The sequence below is a fragment of the Mytilus californianus genome, unplaced genomic scaffold, assembly GCF_021869535.1.
Source record: "Mytilus californianus isolate M0D057914Y unplaced genomic scaffold, xbMytCali1.0.p SCAF_2, whole genome shotgun sequence".
In the NCBI taxonomy this organism is placed as follows: Eukaryota; Metazoa; Mollusca; class Bivalvia; order Mytilida; family Mytilidae; genus Mytilus; species Mytilus californianus.
In genome coordinates this window covers 73,684,150-73,706,860 of record NW_026262668.1, presented here as the reverse complement: position 1 = coordinate 73,706,860, position 22,711 = coordinate 73,684,150, and the positions used below count along the sequence as shown (strand labels likewise).

Genomic DNA, 22,711 nt, shown 5'->3' with positions numbered 1-22,711 from the left:
AATTCAAATGTCATACTAAGAGCAAGTGGTTTTGAACAAGTTTTGTTTATATAACAAAGATTTATGTTTATCTTTGTTTTTAAAGGATGAGTAAAATACACAGTTCATATCTTTTTGTTAATTTACAGATACCTAATACATTAACCACTCCTTTTAAGGAAACATTAGACGGAGGCTACAGCTGTCTATGCCTGCATACGTATAGATTAAAGACTAGGAGCAGATATTTACTATAGATTTATAACTTAATCAATCTGTTTTCCAAATGCAAGTCCTTTGAAACAATTTATTAATTGAGAACTCTTTGAAGCTTAATGTCTTCACTGTAAAAACAGGGAGTCGACGAGAAAGAAACCCATAAAAGACAAAATAAAGAGAAAGTTACATGTAGGTTCACGTTGCAGATGTGTATTCGAAAAAGAACAGAAAACAAAACGAAAATCATTTCAAAGATATTTTTTTTCAGATAGGATGCGTGTTCTCTTGGATACTTGCAATGCAATTTAATTATTATTTAAAAAAGAGAAATTGTTTAGCTATTGTCATATTTGAAAACACGCAATTGCTTCAGAAAATCACATCCGCGGTAAGTGAATACGAATAAAAGGTATGAAGGGTATACATCTGTGAGACAGTCACCCAACGACACAAGCACACCAAAAAACATAATTTATGTTTGCTTACAAGTCACTTACATTGCCGTTGATAATAATAATAATAAAAAAGACATTACTCGCTGGATTGTATTTTTACACAAAAGCAAATAAGAGTTATTGACAAACGAAATAGGTTCACAGATACACAAATATCCTTTCTATCACTTTTAAGGCACCGACCATTGATGTTTTGGGGATTTAAAAAAAAAATGTTTGATGCAAAAAATTTTGAAAAAAAAATATTTGTTCAGAAAAAAAATTGATGGCAGGTGTCTTATAACGAAATACCGGCAACTGTCATAAAATAAAACATTTTCGCATAAAACTACATAGGATCAGTATAATTTGATGTCCTGCATGGATTCAATTATGACAATTGCTGTTTATTCTAACCGTCTTTGTATGGTCATATTTTAAGCGTCAAGCACACGGTGTAGTTTTATTTGTTCGTTTGACATGTGTTAGTGAACTTTCCGCCTTTGATACCATAAATACGATATCTCAGACGCTAATCTGTAGGGAATAGCTACTTGTATTTGATCATCAAAAGAATGATTGGCCGATTCGTCATCATGTAACAACATGCAACATGTAACATGTATATAAAAAAAATAACTGGCAAGAAAATACATGTATTTGCATAGTTCCCATTGCAGGCGTTTCTGATCAGTTTCTGTATATAAAACATCGTCCCAACGGCAAGTCCATCAGTCTTTATTTTCAATGTGCTTAGTAGTACAAAAAGGAATATTAGTGTCAACGGTGACATAGAATAATTATAAAAGCTCACCTGGATAAAAGGAACTAAGCAAATGAATTAATGAATAGTAACGACCTCTTCCAAATTTTTCACGCTTTGTTTTTATTTTCTTTGGCCTATGTTGTACGACAATAACTTTGATAAGCTGGAAAATACAATAAACAATGAATATTATGGGAGGTATTTAATGTCACTGGTGATCCACAACTCATTCCTTCTGTTAATTATATTACATTACATGTCTGTTCTTACTAATGACTACAGGAATAAATACAAACTGAGAAATTCTCAAGAACTCTTATGTACAGTTTGCAATTTTATAATTAACCTCATGCCATTCTGATCTACACATTCAGTACATGACCTCTGTAAGTTAATTTCTAGTGGTTTCTATCCACCATCGGGAAACCAGAGGTTGCAAAAGGATTAAGTTCGTCCATCTGTGTTTGCGTGTGAGTGTGTGTGTTGTGGTGGTTGTCCTTTCGTGGCACTCTCACATATGTACCATAGAACTATAATTTTCATTGTACATTGTTCAATGTTTGGCTTTTGGGAGAGCTCGACTCCTATTTAGTTTTAACGTCAGTGTTCAAATGTCAATGTCACAACACGACCTATGAGATTACAGACTATCAAATGTCATCTGTTTGGCCATGCGGGGAGTTTAAACCATTATTTTCAATGTCATTGGTCACTTGTGTGAGTCACATAATAGTTTATAGATCTTTTAAATGATTTGCGATTTCCTTGTCTAAATTTCTTTGTCTTACCTGTTTTTACTTTTCGTCTTCTCCTTGGTGACGAAAATTTCTTAAGGACAACTTGCATATGCCATGCCAGATTATCTAGCTGTTCTATCTTCTAATATTAAGGTATATAAAAGTAGAAAGTTAACCTTGATGCCAACACCAGACCAGTATATGTCTTGCTTTCAGTAGTATGTGTTGCAGGTGAGACAATACTCTGTTGACTTAGAAAAACGCGATATGGATCACATAACAAGAGGCTCTTAGTGAGTAAAAATCATCTTTTAAGGGCAATAACTACTAAAATGATAAGGTGTCATCCAATAGTTTCAGTCATATCGGCATTCTGGTAGTATTGTTCAGCATTTTTGCTGTTTACAGTTTCTATCTATCTTATTTTTTCGGGATAACAGGCAAAAACTCGAAAATTAGTAAAAATAAAAATTTAAGGGCAACAACTCCTTGTATATCTTGTATAGCTGATCATTTTTTTCTGATCACAGTTCCTACCTATCTATTATAAACTACAAGATAATAGGCAATAACCCGTTAAGAAGTCAACAATCATCATTTAAGGGCAATAACTCATACAAGGAGTCATCCAATGGTTTCGGGCATATTGGCATTTTTGTAGATGATGCATAGCTGATTATTTTTGCTGGTTAATTTCTACCTACCTATCGATGAGCAAAACTTGAATATTTTAAATCGGCATTTAAAGGCAAATACTAAGAGTTAATTAATAATCTTGGTGGAAATAGGAAGGAGCCTACGGTAGATTTTGGCATTCTGAGTTCTTGTAATATTTTCTCCATCTATTAAGGTTTTCTAGATATAAGACTTATACTAGATGCCCTTAGGGTCATTAAGTTAAAGTTTTGTTGAAATTGGTTCAGTGGTTTCAAAGAAGACTTTTGTAAATGTAAACGACGAAGTTGGACGACCGTTACCAAGTGATGGCAATAGCTCATACGGCCCTTTGGGCTAGGTGAGCTAAAAATGAAATAAAGATCAACATCAGGTATGCAAGATTGATTTGTTTGTTTTATTTATTCCTATTCTGTACTGGCAGTCAGCATTATTGGACGTAAAAAGCAAAGCATTCTGGGTATAAGTAGTGTATATATGGCTTAACTGATGTCTACAATTGATCTATTATCTATTAACAAGCTACATAGAGTATTTATGCTGGAAGTTATTTGACCAAATCTTGTGTAGCTGTAACTTGAATTGTTTGGTGTTCCAATTAAATTATAAAGTATCACAACACCTGACGTTGGTATCCAGGAAGGGCAAAAAGGTCACCAAAAGAAAGTTAAGGCTATTACATGCTGTGTACTTATTTCTAGTCAAAATAATTTTTATCCACATTTATTTACATGTATTTACACAAGCATTCCTCTCCCTGTCTACATATGAATGGGCATGTACTTTGGCAATTATAACACATCTTATTTTTTATTTTGATTTTAATTATTATTTGGCAAAAATCTGTTATATGCAGAAGTTTGGTTAGATGAAACATGAAATTCTGTATTAACTATGATATTATAAAATGTAGAATTGAAACTGGTGAAATTGTTTCTAGTCATTCCTTTGTTGCCTTGTGTCATTTTACTGACTTAACAATGCAATGACTATTATTTTAAAAGATAATTGAAATAAAATGCTCCGCAGGGCGCAGCTTGATACGACCGCAGAGGTCGAACCCTGAACAGTTGGGGGAAGTATGGACACAACATTCAAGCTTGATACAGCTTTGGATTTGGATTGTGATTAAATATTTGACACAGCATAGGTTTCTAACACAGATTGAATGTGGTCTAAGAACTTAAAAATTTTAAATTGGACATTCACCTATTATGGTCCAATATCCAAAATCTAAATACATGGTTAGATTCAGCATATCAAAGAACCCCAAGAATTCAATTTTTGATGAAATCAAACAAAGTTTAATTTTGGACCCTTTTGACCTCAATGTGGACAAAGTTAATAACGGGGCCCAAAAATCAAAAATCTAAATACATGGTTAGATTCAGCATATCAAAGAACCCCATATATTCAATTTTTGTTGAAATCAAACAAAGTTTAATTTTGGACCACGATTTGGACCAACTTGAAAACTGGGCCCATAATCAAAAATCTAAATACATGTTTAGATTCAGCATATCAAAGAACCCCATATATTTAATTTTTGTTAAAATCAAACTAAGTTTAATTTTGGACCCTTTAGACCTTAATGTAGACCAATTTGAAAATGGAACCAAAAATTAAGAATCTAAATACACGGTTAGATTCGGCATATCAAAGAACCCCAATAATTCAATTTTTGATGAAATCAAACAAAGTTTAATTTTGGACCCTTTTGACCTCAATGTGGACAAAGTTGATAACGGGGCCCAAAAATCAAAAATCTAAATACATGGTTAGATTCAGCATATCAAAGAACCTCATATATTCAATTTTTGTTGAAATCAAACAAAGTTTAATTTTGGACCCCGATTTGGACCAACTTGAAAACTGGGCCCATAATCAAAAATCTAAAAACATGTTTAGATTCAGCATATCAAAGAACCCTAAGAATTCAATTTTTGTTAAAATCAAACTAGGTTTAATTTTGGACCCTTTGGACCTTAATGTAGACCAATTTGAAAACGGAACCAAAATTTAAGAATCTAAATACACAGTTAGATTCGGCATATCAAAGAACCCCAATAATTCAATTTTTGATGAAATCAAACAAAGTTTAATTTTGGACCCTTTGGACCTCAATGTGGACCAATTTAAAAACGGGGCCCAAAATCCAAAAACTAAATACATGGTTAGATTCAGCATATTAAAGAACCCCATGAAATCAAGAATAAAACCCCATTGAAATTGGTCAAGAAATAAGCAATTTATAGGAAGTATCTTCTTTTGCACAATCCTGTGCTATTAAATATTTCTTGCTATTGCGCAATACTGTACAATTGACAATTTCTTGCTATTGCGCAATATTGTGCTATTGGATATTTCTTGCTATTGCGCAATACTGTGCAATTGAAGATTTCTTGCTATTGCGCAATACTGTGCAATTGAAGATTTCTTGCTATTGTGCAATACTGTGCAATTGAAAATTTCTTGCTATTGCACAATACTTATTATATAATAATTTACACATCCTGTTTGGTGTGTATCTCCTACCATATCATTATTATTTGATTTTAAATATAAATCAGAAATAACCAACTTAAAATGGAAAATTTTAAAAGAAACAAAAAAGGAAAAAAGAAAAAAAAGGAAAAAAAAATAAATCCCCCCCCCAAAATTTTTTGAACCCCCATTATGATTCATCACCCCCAAACTCAATCCCAGCCTTCCCTTTGTGGTATGGTACCTTGCAGTACAATTTCAGAGAGATCCATACACTTGAACACAAGTTATTGTCTGGAAACTAGAAAAAAATGTGTTTTTTGGCCCCTTTTTGGCCCCAAATTCCTAAACGTTTAGGGCAATTACCCCCAAACTCAAACCCAGCTTTCCCTTTGTGATATGGAACCTTGTAGTACAATTTCAGAAAGATCCATACACTTACACACAAGTTATTGTCATGAAACTAGAAAAATGCTTGTTTTTTGCCCCTTTTTTGGCCCCTAATTCCTAAAATTTGGAGGCAATTACCCCCAAAATCAATCCCAGCATTCCTTTAGTGATATGGAACCTTGTGGTACAATGTCAGAGAGATCCATACACTAACACACAAGTTATGTCTGGAAGTTACAAAAATGCTTATTTTTGGCCCCTTTTTGGCCCCTAATTCCTTTACTGTTATTACCATAACCCCCAAAATCAATCCCAACCTTCCTTTTGTGGTATTGAACCTTGTGGTAAAATTTCATAAAGATCCATTCACTTAAACTAAAGTTAGAGTGCGAAAACCAATGTGTCTTCGGACGACGCCGGACGACGACGACGACGACGACGACGCCGACGACGCCGGACGACGACGACGCCAACGTCATACCAATATACAACCACAAAAATAACCACAAAAATTTTTTTGCGGTCGTATAAAAACTAGAGGCTCTAAAGAGCCTGTGTCGCTCACCTTGGTCTATGTGCATATTAAACAAAGGACACAGATGGATTCATGACAAAATTGTGTTTTGGTGATGGTGATGTGTTTGTAGATCTTACTTTACTGAACATTCTTGCTGCTTACAATTATCTCTATCTATAATGAACTTGGCCCAGTAGTTACAGTGGAAAATATTTTATAAAAATTTACAAAAATTTACAAAATTTGTGAAAATTGTAAAAAATTGACTATAAAGGGCAATAACTCCTTAAGGGGTCAATTGACAATTTTGATCATGTTGACTTATTTGTAGATCTTACTTTGCTGTACATTATTGCTGTTTACAGTTTATCTCTATCTATAATAATATTCAAGATAATAACCAAAAGCTGCAAAAATTTCTTAAAATTACCAATTTAGGGGCAGCAACCCAACAACGTGTTGCCCGATTGGTCTGAAAATTCCAGGGCAGATAGATCTTGACCTAATGAACAATTTAACCTTGTCAGATTTGCTCTAAATGCTTTGGTTTCAGAGATATGAGCCAAAAACTGCATTTTACCCTATGTACTATTTTTTAGCCATGTCGGCCATCTTGGTTTGCGGGCATGGTCATCAGACACATTTTTTAAACTAGATACCCTAATGATGATTGTGGACAAGTTTGGTTAAATTTGTCTTAGTAGTTTCAGAGGAGAAGATTTTTGTAAAAGATTACAAAAATTTACGAAAAATGGTTAAAAATTAGACTATAAAGGGCAATAACTCCTTAAGGGGTCAACTGACCATTTTGGTCAAGTTGACTTATTTGTAGATCTTACTTTGCTGAACATTATTGCTGTTTACAGTTTATCTCTATCTATAACAATATTCAAGATAATAACCAATAAAATGCTCCGCTGAGTGCAGCTTGATACGCCCAGAGGTCAAACCCTGAACAGTTGGGGCAAGTATGGACATAACATTCAAGCTTGATACAGCACTGAATTTGGATTGTGATTAAATATTTGACACAGCATAGGTTTCTGACACAGAATGAATGTGGTCTAAGAACTTAAAAAATTTTAATTTACCTATTCAAACCATATCATTATTAGTTGCTTTTATATATAAATCAGAAATAACCAATTTAAAATGGAAAATTTCAAGGAAAAAAAAATCCCCCCTCAAATTTTTGGAACCCCCTTATGATTCATCACCCCCAAACTCAATCCAGGCCTTCCTTTTGTGGTATAGTACCTTGCAGTACAATTTCAGAGAGATCTGTACACTTGAACACAGGTTATTGTCTGGAAACTAGACAAATGCTTGATTTTTTACCCCTTTTTGGCCCCAAATTCCTAAACGTTTAGGGCAATTACCCCCAAACTCAAACCCAGCTTTCCCTTTGTGATATGGAACCTTGTAGTACAATTTCATAAAGATCCATACACTAACACACAAGTTATTGTCCAGAAACTAGAAAAATGCTTGTTTTTTGGCCCCTTTTTGCCCCTAATTCCTAAGATGTTGAGGCAATTACCCCCAAAATCCATCCCAGCCTTCCCTTTGTGATATGGTACCTTGCGGTACAATTTCAGAGAGATCCATACACTTGAACACAAGTTACTGTCTGGAAACTAGAAAAATACTTATTTTTGGCCCCTTTCTGGCCCCTTATTCCTAAACTTTTTGGGCAATTACCCCCAAACTCAATTCCAGCTTTCCCTTTGTGATATGGAACCTTGTAGTACAATTTCAGAAAGATCCATACACTTACACACAAGTTATTGTCATGAAACTAGAAAAATGCTTGTTTTTTGCCCCTTTTTTGGCCCCTCATTCCTAAAATTTGGAGGCAATTACCCCCAAAATCAATCCCAGCATTCCCTTTGTGATATGGAACCTTGTGGTACAATGTCAGAGAGATACATACACTAACACACAAGTTATGTCTGGAAGTTACAAAAATGCTTATTTTTGGCCCCTAATTCCTTAACTGTTGGTACCATAACCCCCAAAATCAATCCCAACCTTCCTTTTGTGGTATTGAACCTTATGGTAAAATTTCATAGATATCCATTCACTTAAACTAAAGTTAGAGTGCGAAAACCAATGTGCCTTCGGACTATGACGACGACACCGCCAACGTCATACCAATATACGACCACAAAATATTTTGTGGTCATATAAAAACGGCAAAATTTCCTTAAAATAACCAATTCAGGGGCAGCAACCCAACAACGGGTTGTCAGATTCATCTGAAAATTTCAGGGCAGATAGACCTTGACCTGATAAACAATTTTACCCATGTCAGATTTGCTCTAAATGCTTTGGTTTCAGAGATATTAGCCAAAATGTACATTTTACCCCTATGTTCTATTTTTAGCCATCGTGGCCATCTTGGTTGGTTGGCTGGGTCACCAGACACATTTTTTAAACTAGATACCCCAATGATGATTGTGGCCAAGTTTGGTCAAATTTGGCCCAGTAGTTTCAGAGGAGAAGATTTTTGTAAAAGTTAACGGATGACAGACGACAGACGCCAAGTGATGAGAAAAGCTCACTTGGCCCTTTGGGCCAGGTGAGCTAAAAAAGCTAAATAATGAAATCACCTAACAAATAATCAAACTTCACATCATTGTATTTTTTTCACTCAAATAAACATAACATAATATAAGTGTAAAACAAGTGAAGTCCAATTAAAAAGGCATTCCAATAGAAAATTGTATCAATCTTTTTTACATATGTTCTGACAAAAATTTAAAAATTGTGTAATTTTTCATTTTTTGTCAGTTTATTTAAAATGATTTTCTTGGACAAGGCGTATGGAATAAGCAAAAATCTATTGTTAAAAACTCTATGGGTTTTACTACCGTGGTTTTAATTACAGGTACCCAATACCTTGGATGTCTTTATGATAATCAAAAAATCTGCGTTATTAAAAAACAAAATAAGGATGTTTGAATAGTAATTATGTATATTTGAAGCAGAATACTATTTATTCATTTTTTTTTATGCAAAATGCCAATTCTTAGTGTATTTTTGTCCAGAATTCTATTTACTTACTCCATATTGCTTTTTCTTTTTTGATCTTTGAAAAATAAGATGGAATGCCAATTTGGAAACCAAAACCAATCTTGCCCTCCATTTTGCAATAAAAAACAACATATCAAAACATATTGGATACACCAAACCAGGTACTTAATGTCTGAGAAACAGGCAATATATGCCCTTAATTTTAGAATTTATTCATACATTTTTGTATTATTCAAAATTATCAGTCAAAATGTGTTTTACCAGGATTACCAGTCCTTCACCTTTTATTTCATACCTAAATTGCCAAAATGTATATTCTACATAGTTTGATATTTGTGCCTATGCGTGGATACTATTTTGTTTTAAATATGTACTACTTTCCAGTATGTTCTTTTTGACTCGGCCCGACTTGGTGGTGTTACATCCTACAAAGTCTATCCAAATCATTTTGCAAAGAATTCCCCTCAAACTGGTGCTAGGGGCCGTCTTAAACTTGCAGTGAGGTGAGAGTTTTTTGCTCCGTGTTGAAGGCCTCACTGTGATTTTGAGATGAAGAACAGCAATAAAATCGCTGTTCTTTTACTTTTTGTGTGTTTTTTTGCTGTGCATGTACAGATTTTGTCATAGATGGATATCCCATATCCTTTGTTTTTCTATTATTAAGAGAATTGGATCAAGTGTTCTCAAGAAGTTATAACACAGAATCAGTATAAAGTGCCATATCCAAATCAATCAAGAACAATAATCAATAAATGTGTATTGTGTCCACATGTGGACACAGATGATGCCCACGCTTGCATATTATATAGTTATAAAGGGACATAACTTAAGAACAGTAAAAGTGATGCTACCCAAATTAGAATTTGATCTGAGTTTTATGGTAATAAGCATTGTGTATAAGTCTCATAATATTTGGTTTAGGCAAACTTAAGTTAGAGAACGGAAACTACAAATTTTGCAATTTTTCCATTTATAAAGGGGCATTACTCTAGAACGGTTTGAGTGAAGCCACCAAAATTCAAACTTGATCTGTATTTTGTGGTAATAAGCATTGTGTATAAGTTTCACAACATTTGGTTGAGGCAAACTTATGTTAGAGAACGGAAACTGAAAATTTAGCAATTTTTCCATTATAAAGGGGCATAACTCTAGAACCATTTAAGTGACGCCACCAAAATTCAAACTTGATCTGTGTTTTGTGGTAATAAGCATTGTGTATAAGTTTCATAACATTTGGTTGAGGTAAACTTAAGTTAGAGAACGGAAACTAAATATTTTGCAATTTTTCCATTTATAAAGGGCATAACTCTAGAATTATTAGAGTGATGCTACCAAAATTCAAACTTGATCTTTATTTAGTGGTAATAAGCATTGTGTATAAGTTTCATAACATTTGGTTGAGGCAAACTTAAGTTAGAGAACGGAAACTAAAAATTTTGCAATTTTTCCATTTATAAAGGGGCATAACTCTAGAACAGTTAAAGTGACACCACCAAAATTCAAACTTGATCTGTGATTTGTGGTACTGAGCATTGTGTATAAGTTTCATAATATTTGGTTGAGGCAAACTCAAGTTAGAGAACGGAAACCAATTTTGGGACGTACGTACATACAGACGGACAAGGGTAAAACTTAATGCCCCCTCCCCTACAGCTTGGGCATAAATATCAATCTCGACCTCCATTTGTCACCAGTTATTGCAAGGATACAGATGGAGCCACCCACCTGCCCACCTCATGCCATACATTCTACCTTAAATTTATTAGTTTTTCTCTACCAGAAAACCTTGTACAAACCATGTATGAACAAAATTCAAATACAAAATTTAGCTACACATATTTATGGTTGAACAAATAGAATTACAGGTATAACAGGAAAAAAATTAACCCAAATAATTCAGTCGATATTTCACTACCTTAACACATGAATACATAGACAATGAAAAATCAATCATTTGGAAATAGCTCAGGATTTACCGATCTCCATAAAATTGAGCTGACTGTTCATTGGTCACGTCTCCCACATAGCATCAATCAAAATCCAGGATTTGTGAAGTTTTTAGTGTTAAGGGAATTCAAGCCCTCACAAGTAGGAAACATCAATGTTAAGGGGAGGGACTGAATCATTTTGGTTAGTAAAAATTATAATCCAGTGTATCTTGCTTTTTATATTTTGGGTATACACTATTCTGATACTACTAGCTCATAATAACAACAAATCAAATATAATAATGTTTAATCGTTTCTCTAGCTAATAACTTAAACATCTCTTTTAAATAAGCTTATAATGATAAAAATAATTCTGCAGTTAAGTGTATGTAAATAAATTGGAAGTGTTTACGAGATTCAGTTTACATAAAATTTCATGATATATGGTCTGAAAACATACAACATTTAATTCCTGCTATTTATATTTTGATTCCATTTAAATCCTTAGAAGACAATACAAATACATTAATTATGTATATACTCTTTAGTTTTTCTAGATAACAATAGATGCAGTCATATATTAAAAATTCAAGCACTTTTAAGCATATGAATATCCAAATTTTAAGCACCTAGAATTTAATAAGCATTTCGCCCTGCAATTTACGTATCAGCATACAAAAAATCAAATTCTAAATGTCATTTTAATCTCTTTTCCTTTTATCCGATCTGTAATTTCTGTAGACAACCTGTTCCCACAACCCTAGTCATGATTGATAAGCATAATAAAATTGTTTGTAAACGACATAAACTGAATATATGTAGTAAAAATTGCACAAAATAAAGTCTGTCTATATTGGTTAGTTTATAAACATAGATTCCGTGAAATCTGTATAATCATAGGCATCTGGTATTGTTCGTCCCGTCTTGTCCACAAAAGGTTTCATCCGCTGTATACAATAATCTGCTTGATCTTTTGTAAGATTCTGAAAACAAATAACAGGTGATATAGTCTCTTATCATTAATTTCTTTAAGACAATAGATTAAATTATTGATGGGATTAAATAAACCCTGCATAGAAAGGTTACAAAAATGAAAACAAAATTTTATCAGCAGTTTGCATAGATAATCTCCTTTTCTTCTAATTGTGTATTTTTTTTTTCTATTTTTCAGCATTCAATTGTCAATAAAATTTTATAAAATAGAAGAAAAAAATCTGTAGTGTAATTTTTCAATCATACAAATTTTTTTCAAGGCACGTCTTAGTGATCTCAAATAGTGACTATCAGGTATATGTGTTCCCTATGGAAATATAAAGAAATTATAAGTACAATTTTGAGATTTCCCTTCATGTGTCTTAACAATACTTACTGCATACAACTCTTGTGCTGTGATATAAGGTTTATCTCCTGACGTTAGGGCTTTAAAGGCTTCCACAACTTCAGAACTAGACTGTACATTTTCTGTCTCTCTACTTATCATGAATGCCATATACTCTTGTAATGATACCTGGCCATCTCTGAAATAATCAAATTTGTTAAATTTTTGTAATAAAAAAAATCATGATTGTTTTATTTTTTATTTGCGTTTTTCTGCCTCTAATTTATTTATCCAACCTGTCCAGCAAATCGTTTTTTTTTTTAAATTTTAATCATAAGAACTATCATTTTTCACTATTGAAACAAAATACCATGCAAAGGTATGAAATTTGAAAGATTGCATATTATCTTTAAATTTAACAAAAACTCGATAAAATACAAATATCTTTATCCCGATTTTGAGGTATGCCTAAGTTTCAAGGACTTGTATTTTAAAGAACTATTAAGTGAGCCAATTATGCAGACCATTTCTTCATTGAAAAAACTCCATAAACTAAGTGTCCTTTTATAATAATGAATACTCACATTTAAAATTAAAATGAGTTTTTTTACTGTTTCATCTCAACTTAGTTTTATTCTTTTTACTACTATGAGATCAAAATGAGAACTAACCTGTTAGGATCTACTGTATCTAATATGGCCTGGAATTCTGGATCCACCTGGCCCTCATCCACCACAGGAAGATCATATCCCAGGGCTCGGAGACAGGATTTAAATTCTTGGTGGTCTAATTTACCAGACTTATCTTTGTCAAAGTGCCTGAAAAAAAATAAAGTTCTTTGAAGCTATTTTTTTTCTCAAATTGTAATATCTGGTAGATTCTGTGAAAATTTTCTTTATAAGAAGTAGAGTTGAAAGTTTTTTCGATTTTTTGCAGAGATTCATTCCACATTTATATATTGAATTGAACATGTTCTTTTAAGCTTTTTAATGCAAATCAATATAGTCTATAAAAGTTCTTATTACTAAATTATATTAGCAGTCTTTATCACAAACACTTTCTGTTAACAGCTTTTTCCTGTAGATAACATTACCAACATGATGAACGTATTGTGATTAAATCAACAAATTACACACAAATTGTATTTCTATTTATTATACTGGTACATACTCCGTGTATCTCAAATTCTGCCCTTCTCAATCATTCTGTCATGTAAGAATTTTAAACTCATCACATGTCAGCAATTACTGATAAGGCCAATTAATGGAATAAGCACTTATGACAATGATGATAAATATCTGTGGTAATTTACTTACTTGAACATCATGCTAAATTCTCTCAGAGCATCTTCTGACACACCACTTCTGTTTCTGTAGGATAAAAAATATCATGCAACATTTCTGTCATTTTTCTATCAAGATCATGCATGATGTAAAAATAAATATATGCTTTTTAGGTTGATTTTGAGACATTCAAATGCTAAAGTACTAAAAATATGTCCCCAATTCTTTACATCTATAATTGTGCTGTTTAATTTGTAAAATATCTAACCAAAATGAAACATATAATTGAAAATTAAAAAAATATATTTTTACATATTAATATACAGGTAACACATCAATTCAAATCTCAATCAAAAAAGTTATTAAGATGGCAATGTAAGCATGTAATAAGTTTGTAGATGAATATGATAACTAACAAATTAGATTTAATCAATCTATTAGGATTTCTGGTACATGTATATTTTTCCAGGTTTGATTCTCATCCTATCATTAATCCCCAATATTTCATTCATTTTAATAATTTCTGAATATATTTGAATAATTGCAGAATTAAGCTATATATCAATGACACAGCAATGCAAATAACTAAAAATGAATATCTTCTCTAACAATATCTAATAAATTTCAAAATAAATGAAATGTAAAAAAAATATATTAATAGGGAGTGGTGAATTCTATCTGATTTTTCCTACCTTGCCTGTATCTGTTGTTCTAAGTTATGTTGCATTCTCATACCAAGCTGATCTAACTGATCCCACTGTTGTGCTAGACCTACAGTACTGTGTTCTGTATATCTGAAAACAAATTTACCATCATTTTTAATTTTGTCTCATGTTTATATGTTGTTTTTGCTATTCACTTTGCACGCAAACCTCAAGGTAGTGTCAAGACATGGCAAAATTTCTGAAAATATCCAATACACATTGGTTTCCCTGTGCCAGTGAAAATTCTGCCATTTTTCGACTTGTAGATTTTAAATCTTAATTTCTAACCTATTGATATCTGTTAACATGTTTTAATCTTGAATAAGCAATAAGTTGCCAACAATCAAACATAATAGTAAATTATCTATATTCATGCGTTATGTCCAAAAACCTTTTTCTCATTTTCTGTTAAGTTAATAATTTGAGCGTATAAAAAATGGCATTATAGTAAAAGGTTTATTTCCATCTTGATCTAGTTCCATTGTTTTTATCCTCATACAACATTTAGAATAATGAATCAATTATAGCATTGTCCTTTTTCCAGATGTTAGATCATTATAATTTGTTTACCTGTTGTCAAGTATCAGCCTCTCTTCCATAGCAGCACCAAGATCTTCTATACGTTTCAACTGACCCTTTTGTGCCCTGACCTCATTAGATTTTTGTTTTGTTGCTTCCAATTGATCCTCTAGTGTTCCTGATCCTTCCATCATTGCTGATCTAAAGTTTTTAATATAAAAATATATATTAAAGGTACTGAACATAAGAAAATACTTGCAGAAAGAAATCATCAGCAATAGATCTGATGGTAAAAAATCAACACCCCCTTTTAAAATAATAACAATGAAGAATAATAAATTATTGAAAAGAAGAATTAACTTTAAATAACAGATAATAAAATTCAGAAATATACAACATGAAATATTTCAAAACAAAATTTGAAAATATCAAAGCAGGATTTAAATGTGAAGCTGCCAAATCTCTGGATTTTTTGGGGGACTATTTTGACCCTAGTTTACATAAATGACATAACTTTGAAAAAAAAATAAAAAAATTGTAATGAACAACAGCCATGTCTGCAAACATCTTATACATTTAATAGTGCAAGTGGTCTGTGTATTTAGATTGTTAAAGGATATGAGCTGTTCAAATGCAATTTGGTTCATTAAAAAGCACAATTCAGGTAGTTAAAGCTTTTAAGTGTCTTCACAATGCCACCCCATTAAATATTTTAGCAGGTGTCTTTTTTTTTTAAATGATATGACCCAAATCGACCACTTGCACAACAATTTTTATTAGGTCATCACTAACATAAAGCAAATGTTATTTTTTCTTTGTAAAATGACAGAAATAAATCATGCCTGTCCTGAAACTAAAACCCATATAAAAATGAAATAAAAAAATACATGCAATTTTCACATAAAAAATAAACAAATTAAACCTATCATTAAAGTTAGTAGTCCTGATTTATTGTAATGCATTCATTGAACACACATTGAATGCCAAACTAAGCTGATGAGAAATCATCATGCTGGATGTCTAACATCTAATACACTGCAACTTCTACTTAATATATGTGTTACATACTGGGGGAATACTTTTTTGGAACTTTCTTTAAAAGGTCAAAGGTAAAGCTTAAATTGTATGCAGATATACATTCAGAGATAAATAGCAAAGAGGATTAATTATACTGATATTTCATACTGTCCTTTGAGACGTCTTGCATATACTGATTGTATATTTAAGAAACACTACAAAATTTCGTCAAAAACATTATGTATTCTGATAAACATATTCCGAGCCAAAATATAAATGTCAAATATAATGGTCATATATAAAAGGACAGCAGTGGTTTGATTAGTACTATAAGTCTTCATAATGGCAGACAACATAAAAAGGAAAATCCCATGCCAAATATGAGATAAATAATAACCCTTCCAGGAGCCACATTCTGTAGAACGGAAAACATACAATAAGAAAATCAAAATATCAAGTATAGTGTAAAGTTCACTCGAGAGAATTGAAGAATGTCACACTCTTATTTTCACTTTTTTCAAGTAGAAGAAAGATAACTCTTATTTCAAAAATATCCAGAACAAATGCATTTTATATTAGTCAGGTACACACTTGAGATTATGTTAAATCACTTTGAAAATATGTTTCAAAATTACACAAATATGGTCTACATCTTGCTGGGTTACATATGTCTATGTATGTCAGTATAAACAAGAATGTGTCCATAGTACACGGATGCCACACTGCCCCACTCGCACTATCATTTTCTATGTTCAGTGGACTTTGAAATTGGGGTCAAAACTCTAATTTGGCATTAAAATTAGAAAGATCATATCATAGGGAACATGTGTACTAAGTTTCAAGTTGATTGGACTTCATCTTCATCAAAAACTACCTTGACCAAAAACTTTAACCTGAAGTGGGACAGACGCACAGACCGAAAAACATAATGCCCATAAATGGGGCATAAAAATAAGATCATCTTTTGTCTAGCTAAATTATCTTGTTCAATGTATCTGATCTCTTGTAGCAGTCAAGCCTGCACTGATGACTAAAATTGTATTTGCAAATTCATTTCTCGTTGACAGTGTACATATCTTCTGACATTTTTTCATCAACCAAAAAACCATGAATTTCAAATATTCAAAGAAATCCCATCACATGTATTATGTTAATTTCCCCCTCTTTAGTTAGAAGGGACAAACCCATTAAATCAAGTATTTAAATTAAGAATTTTATTCTTAACTAGAAATACTGTATAACTTATTTTATTAAATCAATTATCATTTTGCTTTTAAAACAGGGCTAAAATTACATCTTTGCAAATACCTATCTCTTTAATTTCATATTGCTTAAGTTTATGTCTGTGTTGAGGTTTTTTGACACATTTTTAAGGGAAACATCACTTTGGAAAAAAAATTGATCACTATAATTTGAAAAAGTTTAAATCAATTGAGAAATCTTGCATTGGTCTTTTTATACTTAAAATACATGATATAGCCTTGGAGAATTCAATATAGAATGTAGACATCAATTGTTTTCCAATGTTCTCAAATTCATTTAAGACCAGAAAAGCTTATACAGTACCTTGTTGCAGTAAGCCATGAATGGAAGGCATTGGCAGCCTGGGCAAACTGTTTCCTCAACTGATCGTTCTCCAATTGTCTTTTGTGTTCATCCTCCAAATCTACATCTCTTTCCTTAATGAAAAATAAATATTATCTGATTAATATTTATAACTATGCATAACTTGACCATATGTTTGTTTCCTTTATACAGACTGAAGTAAAATGTGTATCAAACATCAAGTTGTAACATCCTGCAACTATTTTTATTCACAAATCTCCAGTTTCTAATTGTTACACCTAAATGACTGGTCTATTTCACATAACTTTTGCTTTTTAATTTGTTTTCCAATGTTTTACAGATACTTGCAGCAAAAAATAAAATGTGAAAACATTTCTGTGTTTATACATATAGAATAAAAAGGATTACTCTTAATAAGAAAATACAATAAAACATTTATCAAAATTGAGGACAGCCCTGGCCTTTAATTTACCAGAAAAATTTGTGAAAGTAAAAAGAAAGTTTCCTAGCCATATGAACAAAACAAAAGTACCTTAATGATCTTCTGTAGATTCCTCCATGTATCTTCCAAGGTATCCATTGTGAACCATGTGTATGGATTGGCTCCTACATCAAATGATTTTATCTGTTTGTCTAGGGCAGCAAGCTGGTTAAAATCTTCCTGGGCAGCACTCAAAGATGCTTTAAAACCATCATGGGCTTCTATTAAGGCCTGCAAAAATAAAATATTCAGATTTTTTTTTTTTTTTTTTTCATAAATATACGTACGTTATGATGATTCTATGCATAACCTAAGCATATTTTTTTCTTCCTTTTAACTCAAAGTTATCTGTAGCAAAGCAGTGTTTCTGTGATCTATTACATTTTTTAATTGATATTGTGTTTCCTAGTTCCCCTAACTGTTAATAATAGAGGTGGTATGATTGGCAGTTAGACAAATATTCACAAAAGGACAAGCATGTAAACAACTTGGGTAGCTGTACGGCCTTCAACAATGAGCAGAACAGATACTTCATAGCAACCTATAAAATACACCAGCATGAAAATTCAAAAGACAAAGTCTGAAGAAGGCATATATAATTAAACAAAAAAAATCAATTATGACACAGTAACCACCAATCACTGGACTGCAGGCTCCTGGCCCAAGTTTACATTTTACATCTCCCTTCTAGAAATAATCCACATTCTTCATTTTCATATGAGGACATTTTACTACTTGGAATAGACCTTACAAGATGACCTTGTAGACCTCTTCATCGTTGATACATTTTATCTAACTCTTACCTTAATTTCTTCAACAGAATTACATCTAACAGAATCTGTTAAATCTTCTTCAGCATTCTCAAACCAGCTGTTAAATGCAGAAGCTTTCTTGGCGAAAGTGAGGTACAGATCCTCGATTTGACGATACTGATCTTGTAAACGTAAAAGTCTCTGTTTACGGCTATCAGAATCAGCTAAAAGCTTCTGCCACCTAAAAAAAAAAAAAAATTTCAAATGCCACTATATAAATCAAATGTTAGCATGTTAAAAAAATTTTCTTTTCTTTTTCTTTTTTATAAATTTCTTAATGTCTGTTTCCATCAGCATTTATAGAAGTGGTACCATTTTTTTTTTTTTTTAAACTGTAAAGTCTTCCATCAACTGCATAAATTCAAAATTTTTAAGCAAAACTTATTTCTAATAACAAAGTGTGACAAGCTTTATATATGAATGCATAACATCCTATTGTAAGAAATATTACTGAATTTCCATGGTGGTCCAATAATTGTAACTCTTAATCCTTTAAGTAATGTGTAAAAAAAAAAAGGAAATTTTGCTGCAACTTTTATTTTAACTGATCTTGTTTTGACCGAGCAAATTACTGGGGTTTAACCAGGTGGGTGTACATACCTGTCCATGACATCATTGTAGCGTTTCTCTATGGCTGGAGTTTGGGCATGGTTAGATGCTACCAATTGGTCCTTCAAAGCTGTAATAGTTTGTATACCTTCCTTCTCAAAAGCTTGTAATCCTGCATCGAAAGTTTCCTGTAGGACAACATTAAAATTCATCAATATGAATTTATAAAGAGGAGAAATTAGTGATCCAATAAAAAACTTCAATATGTAATATATCATCAACCAAATTCATTTTCTTTATAATGAACTTATTCACTGCAATGGTTTAAGTTTGTAAATCCATCTAGACATGATTATCTTTTAGTATAACTTTTACAGAAATGACCAGAAAATTTATAGTAGTCATTTTATTTTCAATGGGATTACTGCATAACCAGAGTGTAGAGTAACAAGGTTGAATCCCTGGACTGCAAAGTTTTAAAAAAATGTTAGTGCTCTTCTTAAAAACATAATGATGGCAGTGAAAATTTTTTTTTTTTAAATCTGTAGGACAAAACTATACTATTGAAAATTGCCCTTTTAACAAAAAACTTACTTGTTTGGTGAGAAGGGTCTGCACAGAAGACAGATCTCTTCCATAATCATCAGACCGTACTTGTGTTTCCTTATCAGCTATCCAGCTCTCTACTACATCAGTTTTCCAGATAAACTGTAGGAAAGCTGAGTTATCAATAAGTCCTGCTTTACGACGATTAGCAGCATCAGACAGAGAGTTCAATTTCTCCTGAAGACCTGCGATCCTCTGAGCAATTCCATCAGCATTATGATTACCCTGCAACGGAGTAAAAGTACTTGATATGTTATACACTACACATATATTCATGTTACAGATTTTTAAACTTAACATGCTTCAATCTATATAAGAATATCTATCATTTTCTTTTATTACAACTATCTAGTTACAAGAACAAGATGGACTGAATTCTATTGGTTCAAAAGCAACTTAAATTTTATTCAAGAAATTTTAACCATAGCTGCACATGTAAATGACCAGGAAGTAGAGACGCAACTTATATCACTTTAGTTTACCTGAGATTTGCTTGGAAACGGCAAACATTTAGCATATATTATTTATTTACCCTGCATTTCACAAAAGGATCATTCTTAAATAATAAACAAAACTATACAGTTAACTACTGGTTGTAATACCTAGGACCTTATGTAAACACTGGCTTATCACGTTGATGTTCAATATTAAATATATTCTCTATAATTACCTGGATTTTTTAAAATAGTACAGATACCCAAACATTTATGAAAAATTAAATTTATAAAAGTATTGTCTTGATCTGTAACAAGGAATGAGGGAATTTTCCAAGTCCTATATTTATCACATGATATTCACCTCAGACATGAGTTTATCTCCTTCATTTTTTATCTCCCCACATCTGTCTCTGTGGATCTGGAAATCAGTTTCAAACACTTCATGTTTCTTCAGTAATCCTTGTACAGCAGCCATGGTCTCGCCATAATCTCCACCTGTCAAAAGATGCTGCTTCTCTGTGATCCAAGCTTCTTCTTCCTCAACATTAGCACTGAACTGTTGGAAGGTATACGACTCATCTAGTTTCTTTCCTCTATAACAACATAAAATGTCACATAATAAACTGACTTAAAAAAAAACAAGTTTTTGTCTTGGATAAAATCACTACATTTAGCTTTAATAATAAAGTATCGAAACTACATTAATTTCAATTTAAAAGTTATCAAAACAATGCATTTAAAAATCTTATTAACAATTTCTACTTTGAGTAAAATAATTGATCAGTTTCTTAATTCTTTTAATTGTCATGACAAAAACCTATTATCAATGGCTATGTAAGTGAAAACTTGAACTCTTACCTGTTATTAGCCATCTGTTTTAGTTCTTCCCAACTTCTGTCTAACTGCTCCAATCTTTCTTTAATGTCAGCAGTGTTAATATCAGATTCCTCAATCAATTTGGCTCCAGTCTCTTGTACAGCCTATAATGTTGCATCACTCATTATAAAGTTTTCAGTTCTTTCAATGGTGGATTCCAACACATAATCAATTATCAGCAATATTGATAACTATATTATCTAATCAAAATTTATTTCATACTATTTTTAATTCACCATTTCAGAATCAAATGCATTCTTGGTAATATTTTCAAAATTGTACACAAAAACATAACTTTGGTTTTTAACATCCTAAACAATGTCCATCCAAGCAATGGTATTACATCATCTTCAATTTGATGTATGAAAAGTGAGATTACAGCTCTTAATATTAAAAAAAATAATAATTTAGGATGAGGTAGCAAATTCCAATTCATAAAGCCTTTGCTATCTTACATTAATAAGGCAGGTTTAAAGTATAAAAAGGAAACAATTGCGGACACTTGTTTATTCTCATACCACTCACCTGTATAGCTGGTTCATGAGTTACCAACTCAGCCTCCAGACGCTTATGTTTCTTTCTTAGATTTTGTACACTTGTCAAGTCACGACCATAATCATCAGATCCAACCAATAGTTTCTTTTCCCTGAGAAAATTGAAAAATAATATTTTATCCCGAAATCAGTTTTTTGGTAAATACTTTTAACAAACATTTTTTAACTTATACTTAAATTGAAAAGAAAAATTGAGCAATAATACATACAAATAGCATATCATACAGAAAATTCACATTTATATGGATTCATTTTCAGGAGTGCCAATTATCGTAAATCCAGGAAAAATGGGTCTTTTTAGGGATACTTGATTATATGGTTTTCCAAAATCCTGCATATAAGCTTATAGGAAATTTGTATTTTGTAGAAGATTTGAATTCATTGTTCACATATCCCCAAGAAAACCTCCAAAATTAGTACTCCACAAGTTCACAGTATAATAAGACCATATATTATGTTTCTGTTTATCATAACAATCAGTAATAAATTCAGCACAAATTATTCAAGTTCTGATTACAAGGTACTTTTTACACGATTATACAAGATATATAATGTACATGTGTATCTGTGTATTTATATATCATAAGCACTGACAGATAAATGTACTGTATCTTCTAAAATTACCTTGATTTTCCTTTTTTATTTAATTTGATAATCTGATGCTTTCTTTTAAAAAAAACAAAAAACAACAATATAAATGTCCATGCTTGCCATAATTTTTATACTTTAGATGAAAATATTATATGTGGTACAATTTTTTGAAGATCTCTGTAAAGCAAATATATGCCAAAATTTAAAATAAGAATACTGTACTTGGTACCTGC

The 22,711-nt window shown here is 31.9% G+C and overlaps 1 protein-coding gene across 13 annotated transcripts in view; it reads right to left on the bottom strand.

Moving 5' to 3' along the window:
* Nucleotides 1–11,455: 11,455 nt before the first annotated feature.
* LOC127728021 (spectrin alpha chain-like) overlaps nucleotides 11,456–22,711 on the bottom strand; it is a 66,199-nt gene continuing 54,943 nt past the window's right edge. For 10 of the 13 annotated variants that reach the window (XM_052235157.1, XM_052235165.1, XM_052235167.1 and 7 more), the window contains 15 exons: nucleotides 21,859–21,979; nucleotides 21,316–21,437; nucleotides 20,819–21,050; nucleotides 20,009–20,245; nucleotides 19,466–19,602; nucleotides 18,857–19,046; nucleotides 18,105–18,284; nucleotides 17,573–17,685; nucleotides 16,404–16,421; nucleotides 15,041–15,190; nucleotides 14,459–14,560; nucleotides 13,800–13,853; nucleotides 13,155–13,301; nucleotides 12,535–12,682; nucleotides 11,456–12,148 (listed from right to left, as the gene is read on the bottom strand). In XM_052235157.1, coding sequence (XP_052091117.1) covers nucleotides 12,023–12,148; nucleotides 12,535–12,682; nucleotides 13,155–13,301; nucleotides 13,800–13,853; nucleotides 14,459–14,560; nucleotides 15,041–15,190; nucleotides 16,404–16,421; nucleotides 17,573–17,685; nucleotides 18,105–18,284; nucleotides 18,857–19,046; nucleotides 19,466–19,602; nucleotides 20,009–20,245; nucleotides 20,819–21,050; nucleotides 21,316–21,437; nucleotides 21,859–21,979 — 2,077 coding nt within the window. In that variant the 3' untranslated portion in view covers nucleotides 11,456–12,022. The remainder of the gene's footprint in view (nucleotides 12,149–12,534; nucleotides 12,683–13,154; nucleotides 13,302–13,799; nucleotides 13,854–14,458; nucleotides 14,561–15,040; nucleotides 15,191–16,403; nucleotides 16,422–17,572; nucleotides 17,686–18,104; nucleotides 18,285–18,856; nucleotides 19,047–19,465; nucleotides 19,603–20,008; nucleotides 20,246–20,818; nucleotides 21,051–21,315; nucleotides 21,438–21,858; nucleotides 21,980–22,711) is intronic. The other 3 variants (XM_052235160.1, XM_052235168.1, XM_052235170.1) reach the window with 1 other exon arrangement.